The following is a 19,915-nucleotide window of genomic DNA, read 5'->3' on the forward strand; positions in this document are numbered from 1 at the left end:
TGTTCCTGAACGTAAGAACTTTATCAAGAAGATCGGTGCCTGTTTGCTTTGCCTTCAAAGGGGACACAGGGTTGCTGATTGTCCTAAGGCCGATAGACTTGGCAGCTGTACCATAGACAGCTGCAATCAGCCTCATAATTCATTATTACATGAATCTGTTGCTGGTGGACAAGTTGCGGCAGTTTATGAATCACAGTTGTTCAGCAAGAACAATTATATGCTGATGTTGCAGCAGCTCCCAGCCGTGGCGGCTGACAAACGCCAAGTCACCGTCAATGCAATGTGGGATAGTGGAGCAAATCTCACACTAATTTCTAGAAGTATCGCCAAGAAGTTAGAGTTGCCATCAACTGGTCGCACAGCTACTATTTCTTTGGCGGATGGAAAGAGCCAAGCATGTCCTACGGTTAAAATCTGCTTGGTTGACCGCAACCGGAATTGCCATATTCTGGAGGCGGCGGTAGTGCCCAGCATTGGTACTGACGAAGGGTTACGTTCTATTGATCCTGCAGCCGCCGCCGAGATTTTCGATATGAAGCCTGATAATTTCTCTATGGTTGATGGTAAGATAGATGTTCTTATTGGGCACCTGACACCAGCTATGTTCCCGTGTGCAGATAAAATGGTTGGTGATTCTAGACTGTACAGAAGCTTATTTGGTACAGGTTATCTAGTTGTGTCTGCAGACGGCAGGACTGTTGCAAATCCTGTCGCTTGTAAAGCTACTAAGCTAGAGGTCAGCAAGATGGAGTTCCTTTCCACGGAGAGTCTGGGAATACAGCCGCCATCAATGTGCAGCGGCTGTAAGAACTGCCGCCATTGCGCTGCCATTGCCGCCGGGCAGTCCGCCTTGGACATGCGCAAGCGGCAGCTGATTGAAGAAGGTTTGACGCTGGATCTTGAGAGCCGTATCTGGACGGCTTCATATCCTTATAAGACGCCGCCAAGTGTGTTATTTGATAATTCGGAGCAGGCGTACAAGATTTGCCTGCGTGACCGGCAAAGAATGGTCAAAAAAGGCGAATATGATACTTTCTGCCAAGTGTTTAATGAAGCTGTTTCTGGTGGCGTGTATACTAAAGCGTCGCCAGAAGATCTGTCTTATACTGGGCCTGTTTATTATTCGAGCCTGGTGTGTGCATATAAAGAAAGTATTTCCACGCCGTTGAGGATATGCGCCAACAGCAGCCTCTGTTGCAAGGGGATGAGTTTCAACAGTATTATGATGGATGGGCCAGTTCCATTATATTCCCTAATGCATAATCTTATTCGGTTCAGAAGCTACAAGTGTGCGCTGGTGGCTGATATCCAGAAGTTTTATAATAGTTTGTTAGCTACCTATGAAGATTCTCAGCTGAAACGCGTATTTTTTGCTGATACAGTTGATGGAGAGCCGGAGGTTTACCTCACCAAAACTGTTAATTTTGGCGAGGCCCTCGCAGGCGATATGGCCGTGACCGCCCTCAGACTCACTGGTCGTATTTTTGGTGGAAGATCCTTGCAGGATGTTCATGATGTTTATGGATCTGAGAAGATTAGAGGTTCTGACGTTGTAGCCAATCAAGATGTGTGGAGAGATGTTCAGCAGCCGCTCAGATCTGAATTTGTGTTGTATCAAGATCCTCCTTCTGTAAAATTGGAGACTTGTACTTACGTGGATGACCACTTAAGCGGTCATAACAGTAAACCTGAAGCTGTCCAGCTGGTCCGAGAGCTGGAGCAGATGATTGAACCTGGAAATTTCAGATTTAAATCTGTTATTTATTCTGGAGATGATGTTGACAGAGCAAAAGTTTTGGGCATTGTTTGGGACCCAAAACAGGATATATTGTTTTTGCCTGTTAGAGCCAACCACGGCGCGAAGATTAAAGGTAGAAAGTTGCTGGAGGACCTGGACTTGGAGGATCTCTGGAGAAGTCTACCTGAAACGATAACTAAACGAGAAGTTTGGAGAATCGTACAACAATTGTACGACCCGTTGGGTTTAGCTTCACCATTGTTGCTTAAATCCAAGCTATGTCTACGCTCAGTTTGCATATATGGATGTGACTGGGATGATTCCATACCTGGAGAGTTGAGGTCTGAGTTTGTGAGCAGCCTCCAGGACAGAGCGGCGCTTGGAAATGTGTCGTTCAGACGTTCGATGGTTCCTGATAAGCCATTGGGGCTTCCAATGGTAATTGGTTTCTGTGATGCATCAAGCTCAGCCTATGCAGCCATTATCTACCTGAGGTGGCCAATTGCTGGAGGATTTGATGTAGTTTTGTGTTGCGCCAAGTCACGTGTCGCACCAGTTAAGATGGAGTCTATACCGAGGTTAGAAATGCTATCTTGTCTAATCTTGGCAAGGCTTGTGGATACAGTTGTCAGAGCCCTACCATTTGACATCTCTGGCAAAGTATTTTTTAGTGATAGCAGCTGCGCCCTAGCACAATTATCTAGTGACAGTGTTATGCTAAATGTCTTCAACAGTCATCGTGTTTCTGAAATACAACAGTTGACGAGCCCTGAAGATTGGAGATGGGTACCTACCCAACACAACATTGCGGATTTAGCTACGCGAGGTTTGTGTACAATTGAGGATGTACAACCTGGATCTACTTACCAGGAAGGTCCAAGCTGGTTGCGCCTGGAACAGGACCAGTGGCCCGTTAAAACGGCGGGTGAGGTTAACGCATCTATTCCTGAGAGTGAGCTTAATCCAAAGATGGCGAAGCTCAAGGTAATGTTCACACAAATGGTGGACAATGATTTCTGGAGGTCGCTGGCAAGGAGGACCTACAAGCAGGCAAGAAGGACTGTAGCTGCAGTTCTTAAGGCTGCTAACCTTTTCAAATTGTTACTTGTCAAGAAACGTGGTGTTGCAACAAATGAGGATGGTGGTAGCAACAATGATAGTTCTAGGTATTATGAGAACTATACTTTCACAAACACTTATTTGGATTCTGTTTGTGACCTGTTTTTGACATCCTTCAACCAAGAGAAGGAAATGACCATGGACGCCGAGGGGAAGTTCGATTCTCTTCAGCCGTATCATCACAAAGTCCAGGTTTGTTGGCCCATAGTGGGTCACGATGGATGTTTTCCTCTTCGGACATTTACAATACTTAAAATGGCCGCCAGAGGTGACGAAGCTCTTGAGGCCGCAGCTGGAGGCCCAAGGAAAGTTATGAAGGACAGCCCAGGTGTTGTCTTGCTTAGCCGCCACAACAGGCTGGCAAAGCTGATTCTACAACAAAGTCACGATGAGCTGGGCCATGGAGGCCATCGTAAGACTTTGGCGCAAAGCCGAAGGTATGCTTGGATCACACATGGCCGCATGGAGGCTATGAAAGTGGTCAAGAATTGTGCTGCATGTTCCATTGAGTATGCCAAGCGTTCGAGTCCCGCAATGGCTAATATCCTGCCCGACCGTGTGGAGCCGTCAGTGCCCTTCCAAGAGGTCCATATGGACCTTGCGGGACCCATGGAAGTTGTGAAACCTGGCGTTGGCACCAGGAAAACCAAGACAAAGTACAAAGTCTGGTTGTTGATAGTAGCTTGGATTTACACAGGCTGTGTTTATTGATGTTTTGACAGATTATTCAACTGAAGCCGTGCTGGTCGGCTTGAGAAAACTTCAGGCGTTTTACAACATGCCAAGAAGAGTTACTACTGATCGTGGTACCAATATGGCTGGTACCAAACGCATTCTAGATGAACTTTTGAAGGATACAAGGATGCATTTTGAGTGGCATCTTGTGCCCACAGCTGCACATTCATTTGTTGGCACTGTGGAGAGACAGGTTGGGCTGGTCAAGCGAGTGTTGAACAAGAAGTTGGCCGGAGCTACCGTAACCTTCAATGATTTACTGTTGTTGTGTGCTGAGACAGCTAGAGTGCTGAATTCTAAACCGTTGACTTATGCCACTGCTGGAGAAGATGTCAACACCTGGAGAATTATTTCACCTGCTGATTTGCTTGGAGGCAGGACAAATGATGCAATCTGTACGTTTGAAACCGGTTGCAAGGAACCGATTACCAGGAGGTTGGAGAACTTGGAGGAGTTGACCAGGCAGTTCCATCAGGTGTACAAGGAACAGCTCATGCCCGAGCTGTTGAGGTCCATCAAGTGGCGCCGCAACGAGGTGCTGCTTGAGCCAGGAGATGTGGTGCTTGTTGATGACAGCACAAGTTTGATGAAGAAGTTTAGATTGGGACGAGTTCAAGAAGTGCGCCCAGGTGGAAGGACCGTGGTTGCCAAATACAAATTATCAGACGACGTCGCCGCCACAGATAACGAGACTTCCGCAAGACGACTACTGAAGATCAATCTACCCAAAGTTTAGTATAAGTATCGTTCTTGTCACTTTGATTTTTATTTTTTCGGTAGATTTATCAGATTTTTTTCGAAAACACAAAAAACGCAATTTTTGATACAATTTCGTTTAAACTTTCAAATCGATGCAAGATTTTTTTCATTTGAAATGCAAACTTAAGTTTTTATACGTTTTCGCAAGTTCTTTCAATGATTTAAGTCTTTCCGAGACCTGGGATTTTTTTCGAGGAAAATTTCCTAGGTACCTATGCAGATATAAACATTTTTATCCTTGTTGGATTGAAATTTGATATGATAAGAAATTAACAAAATGAGATTTTTACATCATTGAAATATTTCTTTATGATTTATTACAATCACATAAATAATTTAATATTACATGCATATTAAAATTATTACTATTTACCTTTGAACTGATGTACCTAAAGAAAAAATGCAGATTTTTTTCGCGATGAATTAAGTAGATTCTTTGATTTTCGTAGAATTTAGCTTAATAAGACCGCTTTACGACGTACCTAAGCTCTGTTTCCTCGGCCAGGCCCGACGCAAAACGGCAAAACTAAAGCATAAAATATTTTATTTTTGATTGATTTGCTTTGATTGATGAATTTAAAATTTCTTTGAATTATTTCATGATTCTTTTTATTTTTGATTTGAATTAAACATCACTAATTATGTTTGTTTCAGTTGATGCAGCCCTGCGCCAGAAATCCTGTTAGAAATTATGCAGTATCAAAAGTTGTGATGGAAAGTCATAACGTCCAACAGGATAGCTGGAACAAGGCATTTATTATTATTTGATGGACATTGTTAGTTTGTATCTTGAGGGATTCATTCTAACTGAGGCCCAAATTGCCTTTAATTATGACTGTATGAATATGTATATGTTGCTTTCTTCTTAAAACAGAGAGAAATTGAAGATTCAGCATTTTAGAGAAGTTCTTTTCTTACATTGAGCTTTTGTTTTATTTTAGTAAATTTAATTTGCATATTTCAATTGCAATATTAATTTTACGCAATTTTGATTCACGAAGATTTAAAATTATAAAATTTTAATTTTCCGAAGTTTGATGATTTTTTTTACAGTCATATTTTATTTAGATTTAAGTATCTATTTTATTAAACATGTTTAGATTTAAGGATCTTACTTATCTTATCTGAAGAATGTTTAGATGTAAGCACAATTATTTTTCTGTCGAAGAAAAATTCTAATTATTGAGAAGTTTTTATGCAATTTTACTTTTCTTTTCTAGCAAAAAGATTTAGTAGAAGAAATGTTATTATTTAATCTTTCTTTCTTTTGATGAAAAAAGTTTGAGTTGATTATTTAATTATCGATGCGATTTTTAGTATAAAAATCATTTACCTATTTTATTATGTAGGTACCTAATTGAAGTTTAGGTACTAATGATTATTAATTCATGTATTCGCAATTACATGGTCTGTAATTCTAACTTTATTTGAGATTATGAGGCCATGATATAATGAGATGTGTGAGTGGTAAATGTGCAATTCATGAATGTTGAATACTTTTCCCATTCCCTTATTCCTGTCCTTATGTGGTAGCTGAGGCAGTTTGAGTCGTTGTGGTATTCGTAAGTTTCCATAACCAAATTTAGGCCTTATGGCCATGACATTTAAACTCTTGTAATTTATGCGTTATGAAATTGTGATTTCATGGACACTGTCTGCACGCATGTTGCAAAGATGAGGTATTGTGTTTGATTCCCAGTGAATAGACGGGTGTGTGTCGGTATGTATTTCTTGTATTCCCCGGCAAGTTCGAACCCATTAATCCCTTTTTCCTTACACCAGAATTCCCCAGAGAATGAGTGTGTTACGTGGCATTCCCAACTATCTCCGCGCGTGGCTTGTAAACAAACAAAAGAGACGCGCACTTTTCCTTTGATATTTCCCATGTGAGGAGCCACGTGATTGAAAATAATGTATTGCTTGAATATACATGCGCTCTGATATGTGGAAGATCTCAAATAAGCCTTCCTGCTTAGTTTGACATCATATGTGGTAAGAATTTATCTTTTAATTCTTGAAAATAAGCGTAGAATGGTACAATTTTATGAAGAAATTTAAATCATTAATTTTTCAGCAAATAGACCATTTAACTGCTAAGTTTTGATATACGAATATTTACTTTTATAATGTTGATTATTTTATTCTAAAATTATCAATTTCTGATGCGATTTAATATGATTCGTGCCAATTTTAAGTTTTTTAGAAAATTCATATTTTTTATTAAATTAAAATCACGCAACCTCGATGCTAAAAAATAATAACAATTAATTTTATGTAATTAATTCTTATATTTTTGTTTTAGACTTACTGTTTTCATGGTAATAAATACACATTCGTAAACTTCACTATGTTGGTCATTCGGGAGGCTTCGAGATAAGATTTCGAGAACGGCTAGGCATTGCGTTCCGAAACAGGCGGTTTCCGTTAATTGCCGTTTTTTGGCGATGATCAGAAAAAGTAATTTTTTAGTTATGAAAAATAAAAGTTCGTCTTAAAATTTGGTCATCCTAGCTGCAAAATTGGCCGCTCTACAGCTGTTTTAAAATTTAGCGGCTGGCCGCTAAAAAGCGGCCAAGGAGCGGCCTGACTGCTATGACTAGAAAAAGTAATTTTCTCTAAAAATACACATGAACCACCAGAAAAAATTTTTACGTCTTTATCTGTAACAGAAGCCGAGATAGAGGGGGGGGGTCAATATGACCCCCCCCCTCCATGATCTATTAAGGTGGGAATAGGGGCCCGATCTGTAAGGGTTAATAAGTAGGAGATACTAAAAGATTTGAGGGTAAATGGTTTTGAGAAAAATGCATTTGATGAAATTTTGAAAAGAAATTTTTTATATGTAAAAATAACATTTTTAATGCAATAAAAAATGTATCAATTATAACTTGCTCTTCTTTCCTATTTTTTTAACTAGTTGAAAAAAAAATAAAAAATAAGAAATATTTAGCAATATCCAGTTTCTCAAGCCCTTTTTCAAAACTTTGGCTTTAAAATTTTTTGCTGTTAACCCTTACAGCTCGGGCCCCAATTCCCACCTTAATAGATCGGGGGGGGGGGGGGCTCAAAGAGCCCCCCCCTCTATCTCGGCTCCTGTTACAGATAAAGACGTAAAATATTTTTCTGGTGGTTCATGTGTATTTTTAGAGAAAATTACTTTTTCTAGTCATAGCGGCCAGGCCGCTCCTTAGCCGCTTTTTAGCGGCCAGCCGCTAAATTTTAAAACAGCTGTAGTGCGGCCAATTTTGCAGCTAGGATGACCAAATTTTAGGACGAACTTTTATTTTTCATAACAAAAAAATTACTTTTTCTGATCATCGCCGAAAAACGGCAAATAACGGAAACCGCCATTTTCGGCGGTTACGGCGGTAAAACGGCGGTTGGCGGCGCCAATTAATATTTTTATCTGTTTGATGTTGCTCAAGGATTTACCAAAAAAAATTATAGGTCTCTAGCTGTAATAGAAGCCACGATATTCATGATATATGTCTGTAGTAAAAGCCGGACAAAAATCGGTCATAAAGTCGGTCAGGGAGCGGTCAAACGGTCATAACACAACTTTTCTCAGAAGGTCATTGATATCTAAGTATTCACAAAAAAAATTTTAGGTTTCTCCTTATACACAAAAGTCATAATGTAGAAATTAAGATTTATTTAAAATTTTTTTCTAATTTTGGTGCTACCCAACCGACTTTGACCGGACACCACGACCGACACAGGACAGATATCCTGATAAAATCAACTCTAGCCGACGTATAATTACTAAACTTAAAAAGTCATGAAGTCACAGCACTCCATCTTACCTACAAAAAAAATGAGATTGAAAAAACTAGAGGGGGGGGGGCTCTTTGAGCCCCCCCCCCGATCTGTAAGGGTTAATTGATGTAAAAAAATATTTTGATATCCTTTGATGTTAAAATTTAAAGAGAACAAGAGAAATATGGGCTGCAGAATCAGATGTTAAAAAATACTTTTTCAAGAGTCATACTGTACAATTATGATACATTTTAATCCTTAACTATTACAGGTTACATCCTAATTCTGTGGCACAGTGGAAATCCTGAGAAAGTTTTCTTTTATGAAACATTCACACAGATGACACTAGGAATCACAGGTAATTTAAGTTTATTTTTATTTTTAAAGATTTTAATCTAAACATTGTTCAAAAATCAATAGTATATGTTGGGCCTTAACCCTGAATGGTCAAGGGGGGGGGGGACTAATGCTAATTAGGAGATTATTTCTATTATTATTTCTTATTGTATTAGGAAAGACAGTTTTAGACACACCCAGTGCATTGTTTACTTTAAAGGCAGTTGCAATATAATCCAAAAACCTTAGCATGTTTTTTTTTATATATCCAAGATTTTTTATTTTGTTGTAAGGGTAAAAAAACTTAATAACAGAAGTAAAATGTAATGTTAAGCACAACAAAATTGTCTTTTTGGGTATAATATGTTAGGGGGGTTGGAGGAATTACTTCCTTTATTAATGGATAGGGTTGCCTAATAGCCACCCCCATAGTAGAGGTAAATTCTAAATGGGTTGGGGTAATCCCCTCTTTACCTTCCCCCCTTGGACGTCCCTTAAAGAGATCACGAATTAGTTTTTTCAGAATTCATTTTTATTTACCTTTCCTTATTTGTTAAGTAATTTTCGTAGAATAATTTCCTAAAAGTTCCACTAAGTTAGAAAAAAATTAGATCAAAAGGCCGAGATCAATTCCACATGAAGTTAACGTTAAAATTTGAGCAACAATTAAACTATGAGAAAATAAGCCATTTCTTCGCTTGCAGATAAAAACAAAAAAAGCAATACTTAGGAAATATTTTTGTAATACATCTCTATTAATATTTGTCTTCAAACTTTTTTTAAAATGTAATGAAAAAGTTGCATTAACTTTATAAAATGATTAACCAAATTCCAGTATGTTTGAGTCAGTATAAAGACAAAAGAAAAATTGTTTAAATCTCTAGAAAGAATGATATTGAAGAATTGAATTATTTAAAAAGTAAAAATTTATTATATTTGCTAAATACTTCCAGCAAAAAATTAAACTATTTTACTAAAGTTTTTCCATAAAAATAAACATTATTTTTTTTATTCCAATGAATAGTTATTGTAATCTCACACACACACACACACACACACACACATACCCCACCTATCTTGCCACACACACCCCCACACACACTCATTAACTCTCGTAGTATAACAATCACACACACAAACAGCCTAAAACGCCCCCACACACGAACACCCTTGCTAATTATCTTACCTAAATAACCAGGGAACTAAAGGCATAAGACAATGGCTGATAAATTAATGGATATCCACAATGAAAATACACACAAAATTACCCCTTTTGTAACAATATTTAGTGGTTTAAACATTTGGACACTCAAAGTAATGTACCAACCAATCAAAATTCTATCAAAGTCCCCAAAGTTACTTAGTCAACTAAAAAAATGTAATTAACTTTGGGAACTAATGTAATAAACAGCCAAATGTCCATATTCTCCCTGAACCACAGACAGACCAAACACAGAAGGTTGAGTTTTAAATGAAAAGATTTAATAATTTTATTTTAATATTTTATAAAATATTAAGCTTTTTTTATCTGTAGAGAAGGATCTCTCTATCCGCTGAAACGATACGATATAAAAGTGAAGCTTCTTATAGTTTTTGGGAAAAGTTTTAGGCTATTTTATTTTTATTAAAAAAGTCGTTTGTTGGTTTTAAGATATTTTTCTGCTCTTTTATATCCCTAGATACTAGGAATGCAGTTGCTTGTGAATTAAATAGAAATTAGAAAAATATAAATTTAGATTAGAATGACTTTTTATAGATTTGACCATGGTTTAATCTTTTTATACTTTAAATAATATTTAATTAACAACTAACCCCCCAGGTAAAAATAGAGGTAGAGATAAAGAATGTGAGAGAAAGAGAGAGAGAGAGAGAGAGAGAGAGAGAGAGAGAGAGAGAGAGAGAGAGAGAGAGAGAGAGAGAACGAGAGAGAGAGAGGGAGAGATAAAGAAAGAGAGAGAGAGAGAGAGAGAGGTAACGCAAAAAGCCGATCTGTTACTTTTTTTTATTTTTTGCATTTTTATCATTAAAATTATTGTAATGTGTGTTACTTAAAAATGACATTTTTAAAAAACACACAAGGTTTTATCTATTTTGAATGCAATTTTCTATAATTCACTGCAATTATTCGTATTTAATGCATTTATTATTTAGTTTTCTTAAAAATGGTGTTCGCCTATTGTAAAGTTCGGAAAGTTTTAAAATTTTTTTTCATCTAATTGAATATTTGTCATTTTTTAAATCAATATTTTTTAAGATTTATCTTTAATTATCAGTTATCTACCTATATACAGGGTGGGGCAAATAAGACCGGACAAATTCTAACTTCTAAACAAATAAACATAAAATCGTCAATTTTAAAGATTTTATTGAATTTTAAAAACTGGCAAGCAAATTTGGTATATGACTAGTAGATAATTCAACAAAATCGCCGCCAGCCTCAATCACAGCCTCTACCGGCCTCCTTAACCGCCGGCAGGTCCAGGTCAAAATGTACCTGTCCAAGCTGGCGTAGTTCTCCTTGATAGTGGCAATGAGGGAGGTCTTTGTGGTATGGGCACGTCTATTGGTGCATGCTTCAAAGTAGCCCTAGGTCCAAAAGTCCATTGAATTAGGATCGGGCTGCTGGGAGGCCACATTTCCTTAGGAACATGAGTAACCGCCAAATTGACAAAATCCATGTTTTTGCTCTCATTTGGGCTAGGATTTAGCTACAGTGGACTTTAAGCACTCAAAATGCGTGTCTCGATGAGCTTAAGACACACAAAATTTTTTTGGGTCAAATTTCCAACTCCTTCCCTGTCGGGCCCTACTGTTTGTGATTTCTTAAGGCTCAAAATCTTGAAAAATCGATCTCATTTTGGCTAGGATTGAGATAAAATGAATTTAAACACGGCAAAATGTGTGTCTCAATGAGCCTAAGACACCCACAAAATTTGGGGTCAAGATTCCAACTCCTTCCCTATCGGACCCTACGTTATGTGATTTTGCGCATTAACCACCGGCGCATTTGGAATCTGCCTTGTTGAACATATGCGCGGCCAGCTCGGTGTACACGTCTATCTTCGTCCAAAAAATTTTTTTTGCTAAAAGGTCATTACCTAAGCTTTTTATAGTGTGGTCAAACGTCCTGATTGGTCAAGTAGTTTTGGCGCTATGGCCGTTTAAAGTTTGTCCGGTCTTATTTGCCCCACCCTGTATATAACGTTATTTGCAAATTCACAGCCACTTCAACTGTTGATACAAAATATAAAGTAAAATTTTTTATAAGGAATGAAAAATTTGTTTTTCTAGGTTGTGTTGAGGGTCCTATACAACTCTGCCTGACAATTTATCTCATACTTGTTGGCCTATTGAAGATACCACTTTATGGAGTTGTCACCTATGAGTTAGATAGGTAAGATTTTTATGTTCTTTTATGTCCAGTAACAGTTTTTAAAACAAAAATACTTTATTGCTTAAAGTGTATCTGTACTATAATCATCCAGTCAGTCCAAAAAACTAACTGGGAGATGTGATTTATTCATCTGTTATTTGAGATTGAATTTTTGCAGGTACTCTCAATACACTTGGTTCATCTATGATATAATATGATTCAAACTGTAAATGAAAAAGTAGGGGATATTTATCAAAGGAGAAAAAAACGGAACATGGAAAGAAAACGAGGTTGCAGGTTTCATTGTATTTTCATAGTAGCTTTTAATGTGTTATTTTAGGTTAAGTTAAGTAAATGTTAATTATTGCCCCACAGGGTTAGAAAATTGGCCCCGCAGTGGTTAGAAATAGGAGGAAACCTACTGTGAAAATACAACAAAACTCGCAACTTTGTTTTCTTTCCATGATCCAAAAAAAACTTTTTTGGGGAAATGTATTTCTTGGCCAGTATCTTAGATAAATTTCTTGAATTAAGCTTTGAACATTCTAGTGACTAATTCTTAATAACTCACTTTAATCTCTATCTATCAATTGTAATATTCTTAAAAAGGACGCGCACCAACTATTCTATTCCCCAACAAGGACAAAAATCAACACATGAGGCTCGGATTATTTTCGTTTATTGGCATAAACATCATCAGGGTCTAAAAAAATATTAAAATTTTTTTACAAAAAAGTACAGTGTGTTTTTGTTTATGAGAACTTTTTTGAAAGCAATTTTAACCCACTTATAGTTATCAGAATTTAATGATTAATGGCTTATTTTCTTCGTTTTTTAATGCAATTAATAGAACATCAAAAAAATATTTCAGTTTTTATTTTAAAAATACAGTAAAATCTAAAATTCAAAACTTAGGTGTCAATGTCTAAAAATGGTTTTAGCGCATTTTTCTTATGCCTAAATCTTCTACCCTTTGCAAGAAAAAAATTGGATTTTCTGTAGTCGACTTTGGGGGGCCAGTACTCCCTCCCTGGTTGGGATATAACCTTTAAACTTTGATATGTTCTAGTACATGTCCCCAATAGTATCTGTATACATTTGTAGCTCTATATCTCAACTTTGAGGCGTTTAGCAACCATTCTTGCAAAAGGTAGAATATTTGAGCATAAGAAAAATGCGCTAATACCATTTTTAGATGTTGACACCTAAGTTTTGAATTTTAGATTTTACTGTCTTTTTAAAATAAAAACTGAAATATTTTTTTGATGTTCTATTAATTGCAATAAAAAACGAAGAAAATAAGCCATTAATCATTAAATGTATAATAAATCACATTCAAATTTATAAAGATCATTAATCCAAATTGTACAATCAAGAAAATCAATTGACCTAGGTCCTACATTTCCAATTGGTAATTATTAACATCAAGGTTGCCATTATTCCATTTGGTTTTAATGATAACATCATTTAATATATATTCAAATTTAAATTTAATACTATTGTAATATTGTTTTACTAAATTGTTTTTAACTTATGAGATTATAATCCTTATTTTATCAAAAATGGCATGTAATTTAAGTGTGATTAGACAATTAAAAATAAATGATTTATTAAGAGTCAAAATAGTTAGTATTTCCAATAATTTAGTAATAAAATATTAATCTTTCCAATCATACTCAATATTTTTTTTTTAGGTTTGGAAATGAAGTTCCTCAGCCTGATATTCCAATAATATCAATGTTTTTCTCCTTTCTGAGTATTGTGACCAGCACAGTCAAATTAAACATATTCTATGTGTTTATTGTCCAAATCCGCAAAGCAGAGGACTCAACAAGATATACCAGCATGACTTCTAAATATCTACCAATGTTTCTACATTCAATTCTGTACAGAGTTGCAGCATACTCATTCTTCGGTGTATTTCTGTTCAACTATGCATATATTCCATTTTGCTTAATTTTATTCTGCAATGTTGTGATAGGTTACTACTTTGATAGACCAGTAGCTCTGGAGGGACATATAAGAGAAAAATACAACACATATGCTAACAATGATCTAAAAAATGGATTAGCAAAAGCCCACCAAGAGCTGGGAAACACTCCAGTTTGGCTAAACAGTTTACTAGGGATGTTCACTCCAACTTGTTTCCTATCAGGACCTATGCCTGACTTTGTAGATATTCTTACACCTGAGGAATACAATGAAGTTCAGAAACAACTAGCCAAGCATCAGAAGACAATTCTAAGATGGCAAACAATTACCTCAACATTCATTATTCTGTTCACTACAGGTCTAATTTTTTGCCTGATCAAATTTACAGAAATGAAATACACGCCAAACATTCTCTCATTCTGGGATTTTGACTTGTATTGTGGACTCATAGTGGTGCAGTCAGTTATATCATTGAGCTTTATGATCATTGCAGACAAATCTCTTGGCTCTGAGGTTGCAGTTTCCTTTTTGACAAGAAGTCAGAGAAAACTACTTTTCAAGGTCACAAGTGGCATTTGCTGTCTTTTTCTTCTTGCTTTGCCTTTATCAGTATGTTTTCTTTCAATGAAAACATCTCATCCCAATGTTTACATTGTCAGCAAGAGTGAAAATCTTCCCAATCTAGAAATTGTCAAGGGAAAAATGATTAATAAAAAATTATCAAAGTTGCCAATACAGCAAAACTCAACAAAATGTTCTGTTTTCAATAAAATTGGAGATTTCAATGGAAAGATATTAATCCTGGATCAAGATTGTATCAGTAAAAATATACCAAGTTTATCAAGTAAGAATGATATCGAAGAAAAATTCAAAGGAGCAGCTGGAATATTGTTTGTTTCCAATCAAAAATACAAAGACACCCAGAGACCGTGGAATTATCATATTTTTCATAGTGTAACAGAATTTCCAATCATTCTTGTAGATTTTTTTGATGGTCCAAAACTGAAAGAAATGTCTGGTGATGTTATTGAATTGCATGCTGGTGATATTAGCAAGTTACTGCTAGATGATACTTCCTCTATCTATAAAAAGAAATGTTCTAGTTTTCCATATATTGGCAGTGTTGAATACAATGTTTTACATAACAAAGAAAGAAAAGGTTTTTACCTTGGCTGTAAGGGAAACATTAAAAAATCCATCAAAAAACTTCTTTGTCAGGCAAAAGGTCATGAATGCCCAGAAATTGAACACTTTGAAAATATTCTATTGAGAAGAGATCCATTTGGAGCATGCAATGACATGGAGAACAGGCCAACTGATGGGGATCAATTTAAGAATCACTTATTGCCAAATTGGATCTGTACAGATTTAAGCCTCAATTCTGATCTCATATTAAATGAGTCAAAATATGTTGATGTGAATAATAGTGACGTTGGGCAATTTATTCTTCAGGTAATAAACTTTACATCAAGGCACTAAATCTGATTCTTTTATAAAAATAAATTTTGAGCCATTTATCAACTTTTTAATATCAGAAAACAAGGATAACAACATCAATAAAAGCAAGGCTAAACAAATAAGATGACAGCAATCATAATATTACAGAGACTAAATAAAATATTAAAATCTCAGCCAAAATTTTATCCCAAAGTTTTCACATTAATCCTATTCTTGTTTAAATAATATTCTGGTATGCTAATACATGGCTGCAGCGCTCGGCCCCCTGGCCTGCCTACCCGCGGGCGCTCGGCCCCCTTGTCTATAACCTAACCTAACCTTACCTAAATATTGTAAAAAAAAATATTAAAATTTGAAAAAAATCTACCAACCACTTTTTGTAAATCAACAAAATTCTAAAATATAATTAAGTTAATGTACGATAAACATTCATACATTATTACATATAAGTTAGGTTAGGTTAGGTTAGGTTATAGGCAAGGGGGCCGAGCGCCCGCGGCTAGGCAGGCCAGGGGGCCGAGCTCTGCGGCCATGACCTTCTAGCATTACAATTTTTTGTAGAGTAGGTCTTTTGTAGGCGTTGGTCTTTTGTAGAGTAGGTCTAATGTAGGGGTAGGTCTTTTGTAGAACCGACGAGTAGGTCTTTTGTAGCAACGCCGTTAAAGTGGCGATTACCCCCCCCCCCATTTAAAATTTACCCTACCCTACCATTTAGGAGGGGGTAATTACCCCCAAAAAATAAAAAATCTCTAACAAAAAAATTTTACCCCCATCAAAAGCGAATTACCCCCCCTTACAAAAATTTTACCCCCCCCCCCCCAAAAAAAAAAAAGCTTGGACGTCTATGAAACTAACCTTACATGACAAGTGAACCTTTTATGACAAACGTGAATTTCAAATAAGTTAAGATATACCCTGAAACTTTAATTTAAGGTTATCATAAATAAAAGAAATTATTAACTTTATAGTACTACAAAGTCTATTAGTGTGGTACACAACTGCTCTTCAACTGAGGGTTGTTCGTCGTTCATAAAAGATCAGTAGTAAAAACAATCATACTTCTTTATTTGTTAACAGATCCTAAAACTTTAAAGAATTAATAATAGCTGAAAATTATCAAACTTTGTGATTTATTAATAAACTTGTCAAAAGTTTACTTTTTTGATGTTGAACACTTGTTATTGCAATTTTTGCTCTGCAACGTAAATAAATTATTGCAAAGATTTGGTTTGCCTGTCTGTTTGTATCAAAAGATATCGCAAATTTACTTTTATAACAAACATAATTTATGACAAATGTTTTTATGACAAATGTACCTTTATGACAAGAATTTTTATGACAAACATACCCTTTTGACAAATATCTTTTATGAAAAATGTACCTTTATGGCAAAAGTACCTTTATGACAAATGTACCTTTATGACAAATATACCCCTATGACAAACGTACCCCTATGACAAACGTACCTTTATGACAAATGTTTTTTTTATGACAAATGTACCTTTACAACAAATGTTTTTATGCCAAACGTACCTTTATGACAAATGTTTTTATGACAAACGTAACTTTATGACAAACGTACCTTTATGACAAATGTTTTTATGACAAAAGTACCTTTATGACAAATGTTTTTATGACAAATGTTTTTATGACAAATGTACCTTTATGACAAATGTTTTTATGACAAGTGTACTTTTATGACAAATATATTTATGACAAGTTAATATATGACAAAAATTACTGAGCCATTTTTTCCTCTTTCTAACAAAATTAGACAAATTAATTACTTTCTACAATGACAAAATATTTTTTCTGCACAGTCCCTTTGAAAGGAATTAGTTTTTCAACTTTTTTTCTTTCATAGTGAAATATGCAAAACATTTTTTTTTTTCTAGGATTGTAACATAGAACTGAAAACCAAGAGTCTTGAATGGGGACCAGTTTATATGATGAAAAGGTACATTTTCTTTAGGCCATTTTTCTAAGGTTAGGTATGGTACCTATCATTATCCCATATAGCAAAAAGGGTTAACAGTATGGTTTATCAATGTTTATTCTAAAATCTTAAGAGCAATTTGTGAAATTCTTTTCAATATTTCTATGAGTGTCAAAAATCATTAACAACAATATTATGTTTAGGGATGAGAATTCGGAGATCAGGTTTTCCAGACCAACAAAAGATTGTATTGTATTAAAAGCAGTGGGAGGTAAATAATAAACCTTTTTTTCCCAGTAAAATATTATTCAGTCACACAGACAGAATTTCACTCAAATGGTAGGAGTACTATAAAAAGCTTTGTAATTTACACTTTTTCATATTTTGTGATTAAGTAATTTTTGTTTGTAATTTGTTCAAATGAAATATTTAATTTAAAATTTAAAGCTAGTTATGTGTGTAATAATTTTAGTCAGAAGTAAAGTATTTTAGAAATTTCAATTCCTTTTAAATTTTTTTTGTAAAAATTGTCAAATTCTATCAAAAAGATGATTTAAGCTTCCAAAAGCAAATTTAATTCTCTGGATTATAAATCTATTTTTGTAAAGGGGTAGAATAACAATTAAATATAGCACAAAAATAGTACTAAATAAACCTCAATGCCCACTGTCTATTTTAGTTTGCTCATTTATTCTTTTGTTGTTGTAAAGAGCAAATTTATCTTTTACATAAATTGTCAGGTCAAATTCAGGTTTAAGTTACTATTGTGCAGATCCGGATCCTCTAGATATCAAGCAATCTAAACATTTTCTAAAACAATTGTTCCCTTACCTTCAAAATATTAAAGTCACTGCTGTTTAAATTTTGAAATACAAAAAGATAAAAGGATGAAGGAAAAAAAATATTACTTTGATTGACAAATAGTCATAAATTCTTTATCAAACAGTGGAGACACACAAAACTTTTTAGACCTCTAGCTTAAATGTTAAGTTACTATAATATGAAGGAGGTGGTCAATGCCCCCCATGACCAATTAAGTTGTGGAAAGAGTCCTGACTTTAAAGGGTTAAGCTTCAGTTGTTGGTTTAGAAAGATAGAGAGAATGTCTGATAGATAATTCAATGGATCGATAGATATATAAATATTTAGATAATGGGAGGCAGAAAAATAGATAGACAACCAGACAGATAGATTCATAGATATTTGGTATATTGATAAAGAGAAAGATGAAAAAATTATTGGATAGATAGATAATTAGATAGATGACATGCTTGCTTTGTGATAATTACACCTAATACGTAAATGGCGATGGGGATTGGGTCCCAGCAGTCTATTGAGAAGTCTTTGGACCGAGGCCGCCTGGCCTTGGCTCTGGCTAGCGCTTTGCGGTAGAGCACTGGGTGATAGAGGAATACCTATGGCACAGAATTCAGTGCCGCCCAAAGGCCTCCTTGGCCGGCAGCCGGGGAGATGATAGCGAGTCCCCCAATAACTTGAGGATGAGCAGTAGCAGGCACAGGATTGCTGCGCCATCTCCCCATCCATGGATGGCTCGGCGGAACCCAGCCCAAAGGTCCAGTGACTGGGCACCATCTTCTTCTAATTTGTCCAGGTCATAAGCAGTGATACCGTGGTCTCAGGCAGCCGTACAGCTCCCTTGCCGTACAACAGGCCAGTCAGCATGGCGGCTTTGTAGGCCGGAAACGTCAGGAGTTGTTGCCAGTCATCTAGTTCGGCCTGAGAGTAGAGGCTACCCGAACTGAAATCATCCAGGGGCTCAGTCAGCAGGTGTCTGGGTGTCTCTAGGGGGGGCGGCCTCTTCTTGGGGACCGGCGTCATCTCAATCCACCCTTCCTCGGCATGCACCGTGAGGGGGTAGGTGTTGGAGCAGGGAATCTTCGTAGCGTGGGTGCTGTATACCTTAGTCACAAATCCTGTCGGTTCGACCGGCACTTTATCCCAGCACTCGCTGCTCTCCCGGATAAAATATTTGTGTCTCTTGTGAGCTGGTGAGCTGGAGCAGGACATCTCCATGCAAAATGGAGAAGGTGCTGCCCTGCACCCTAACTGGGTGCGCCGGGTCGAGTTGCTGGAGCTTCCAGCAGTTGGTGGACACTACATCTGCTGCAGATGAGCGCATCTTTCGAGGGTGAGTCCGATGTAGGCTGCATGAATCTGGGCCTGCAACGGCACATTGGCATCCCATGCCAAAACTTGGGTCAGGATGGCGGCAGCCGGGTCGGCAGACACATAAAGGGCCAGATGGTTGGTAGAGTGCGCTTTGAAGTCACAATTGACAATGGAGATGGGATTGGTCATGTTGATGAAGAACTGGGCTTGATGGTCCACTAGGAAGGCACCCATCACTAGGCTGGGTCTAATGCTGCGGATCAGTTGCAGCGGGCAGTCGCGGCCCTGGTGCTCCCAGACGTAAGTAGTGGTGCTGGTGATACAAGCACCACAGGACCATCCACCAGTGTGGGCTCCTCTTGTTTAGGCATCGGCTGGTTGTCCGGAGGTGTTGGCAGCTGGGTCGTCAGTCACAGGTGGCCTAGGATGATGTTCTCTATTCACAATCCGTTTCCATTGAATGTTAGTATTAGGCACTCACAGCTTCCCTGTACCCTCCCCTATGGGTGACTGATAGACATGGACGGAGGGTGCAGCCTCAGAGTAGGGTTGGGCCGGATATCCGGTGTGGCCGGATACCGGATATTGAAACTATCCGGCCGGATATCCGGTTCTGTAATTTTTTATACTTTACACCAAAAAT

At 36.7% G+C, this 19,915-nt stretch overlaps 1 protein-coding gene across 1 annotated transcript in view; it reads left to right on the forward strand.

Annotated features, from left to right (window-relative positions):
- Positions 1-19,915, forward strand: part of LOC145306933 (uncharacterized) — a 57,425-nt gene that overhangs the window by 10,985 nt on the left and 26,525 nt on the right. The window contains exons 8-12 of the mRNA XM_080149272.1: positions 8,379-8,465; positions 11,735-11,837; positions 13,511-15,200; positions 17,102-17,163; positions 17,346-17,413. Coding sequence (XP_080005398.1) covers positions 8,379-8,465; positions 11,735-11,837; positions 13,511-15,200; positions 17,102-17,163; positions 17,346-17,413 — 2,010 coding nt within the window. The remainder of the gene's footprint in view (positions 1-8,378; positions 8,466-11,734; positions 11,838-13,510; positions 15,201-17,101; positions 17,164-17,345; positions 17,414-19,915) is intronic.

The sequence above is a fragment of the Acartia tonsa genome, chromosome 15 (genome assembly GCF_053477335.1).
Source record: "Acartia tonsa isolate MP-2025a chromosome 15, ASM5347733v1, whole genome shotgun sequence".
In the NCBI taxonomy this organism is placed as follows: domain Eukaryota; kingdom Metazoa; phylum Arthropoda; class Copepoda; order Calanoida; family Acartiidae; genus Acartia; species Acartia tonsa.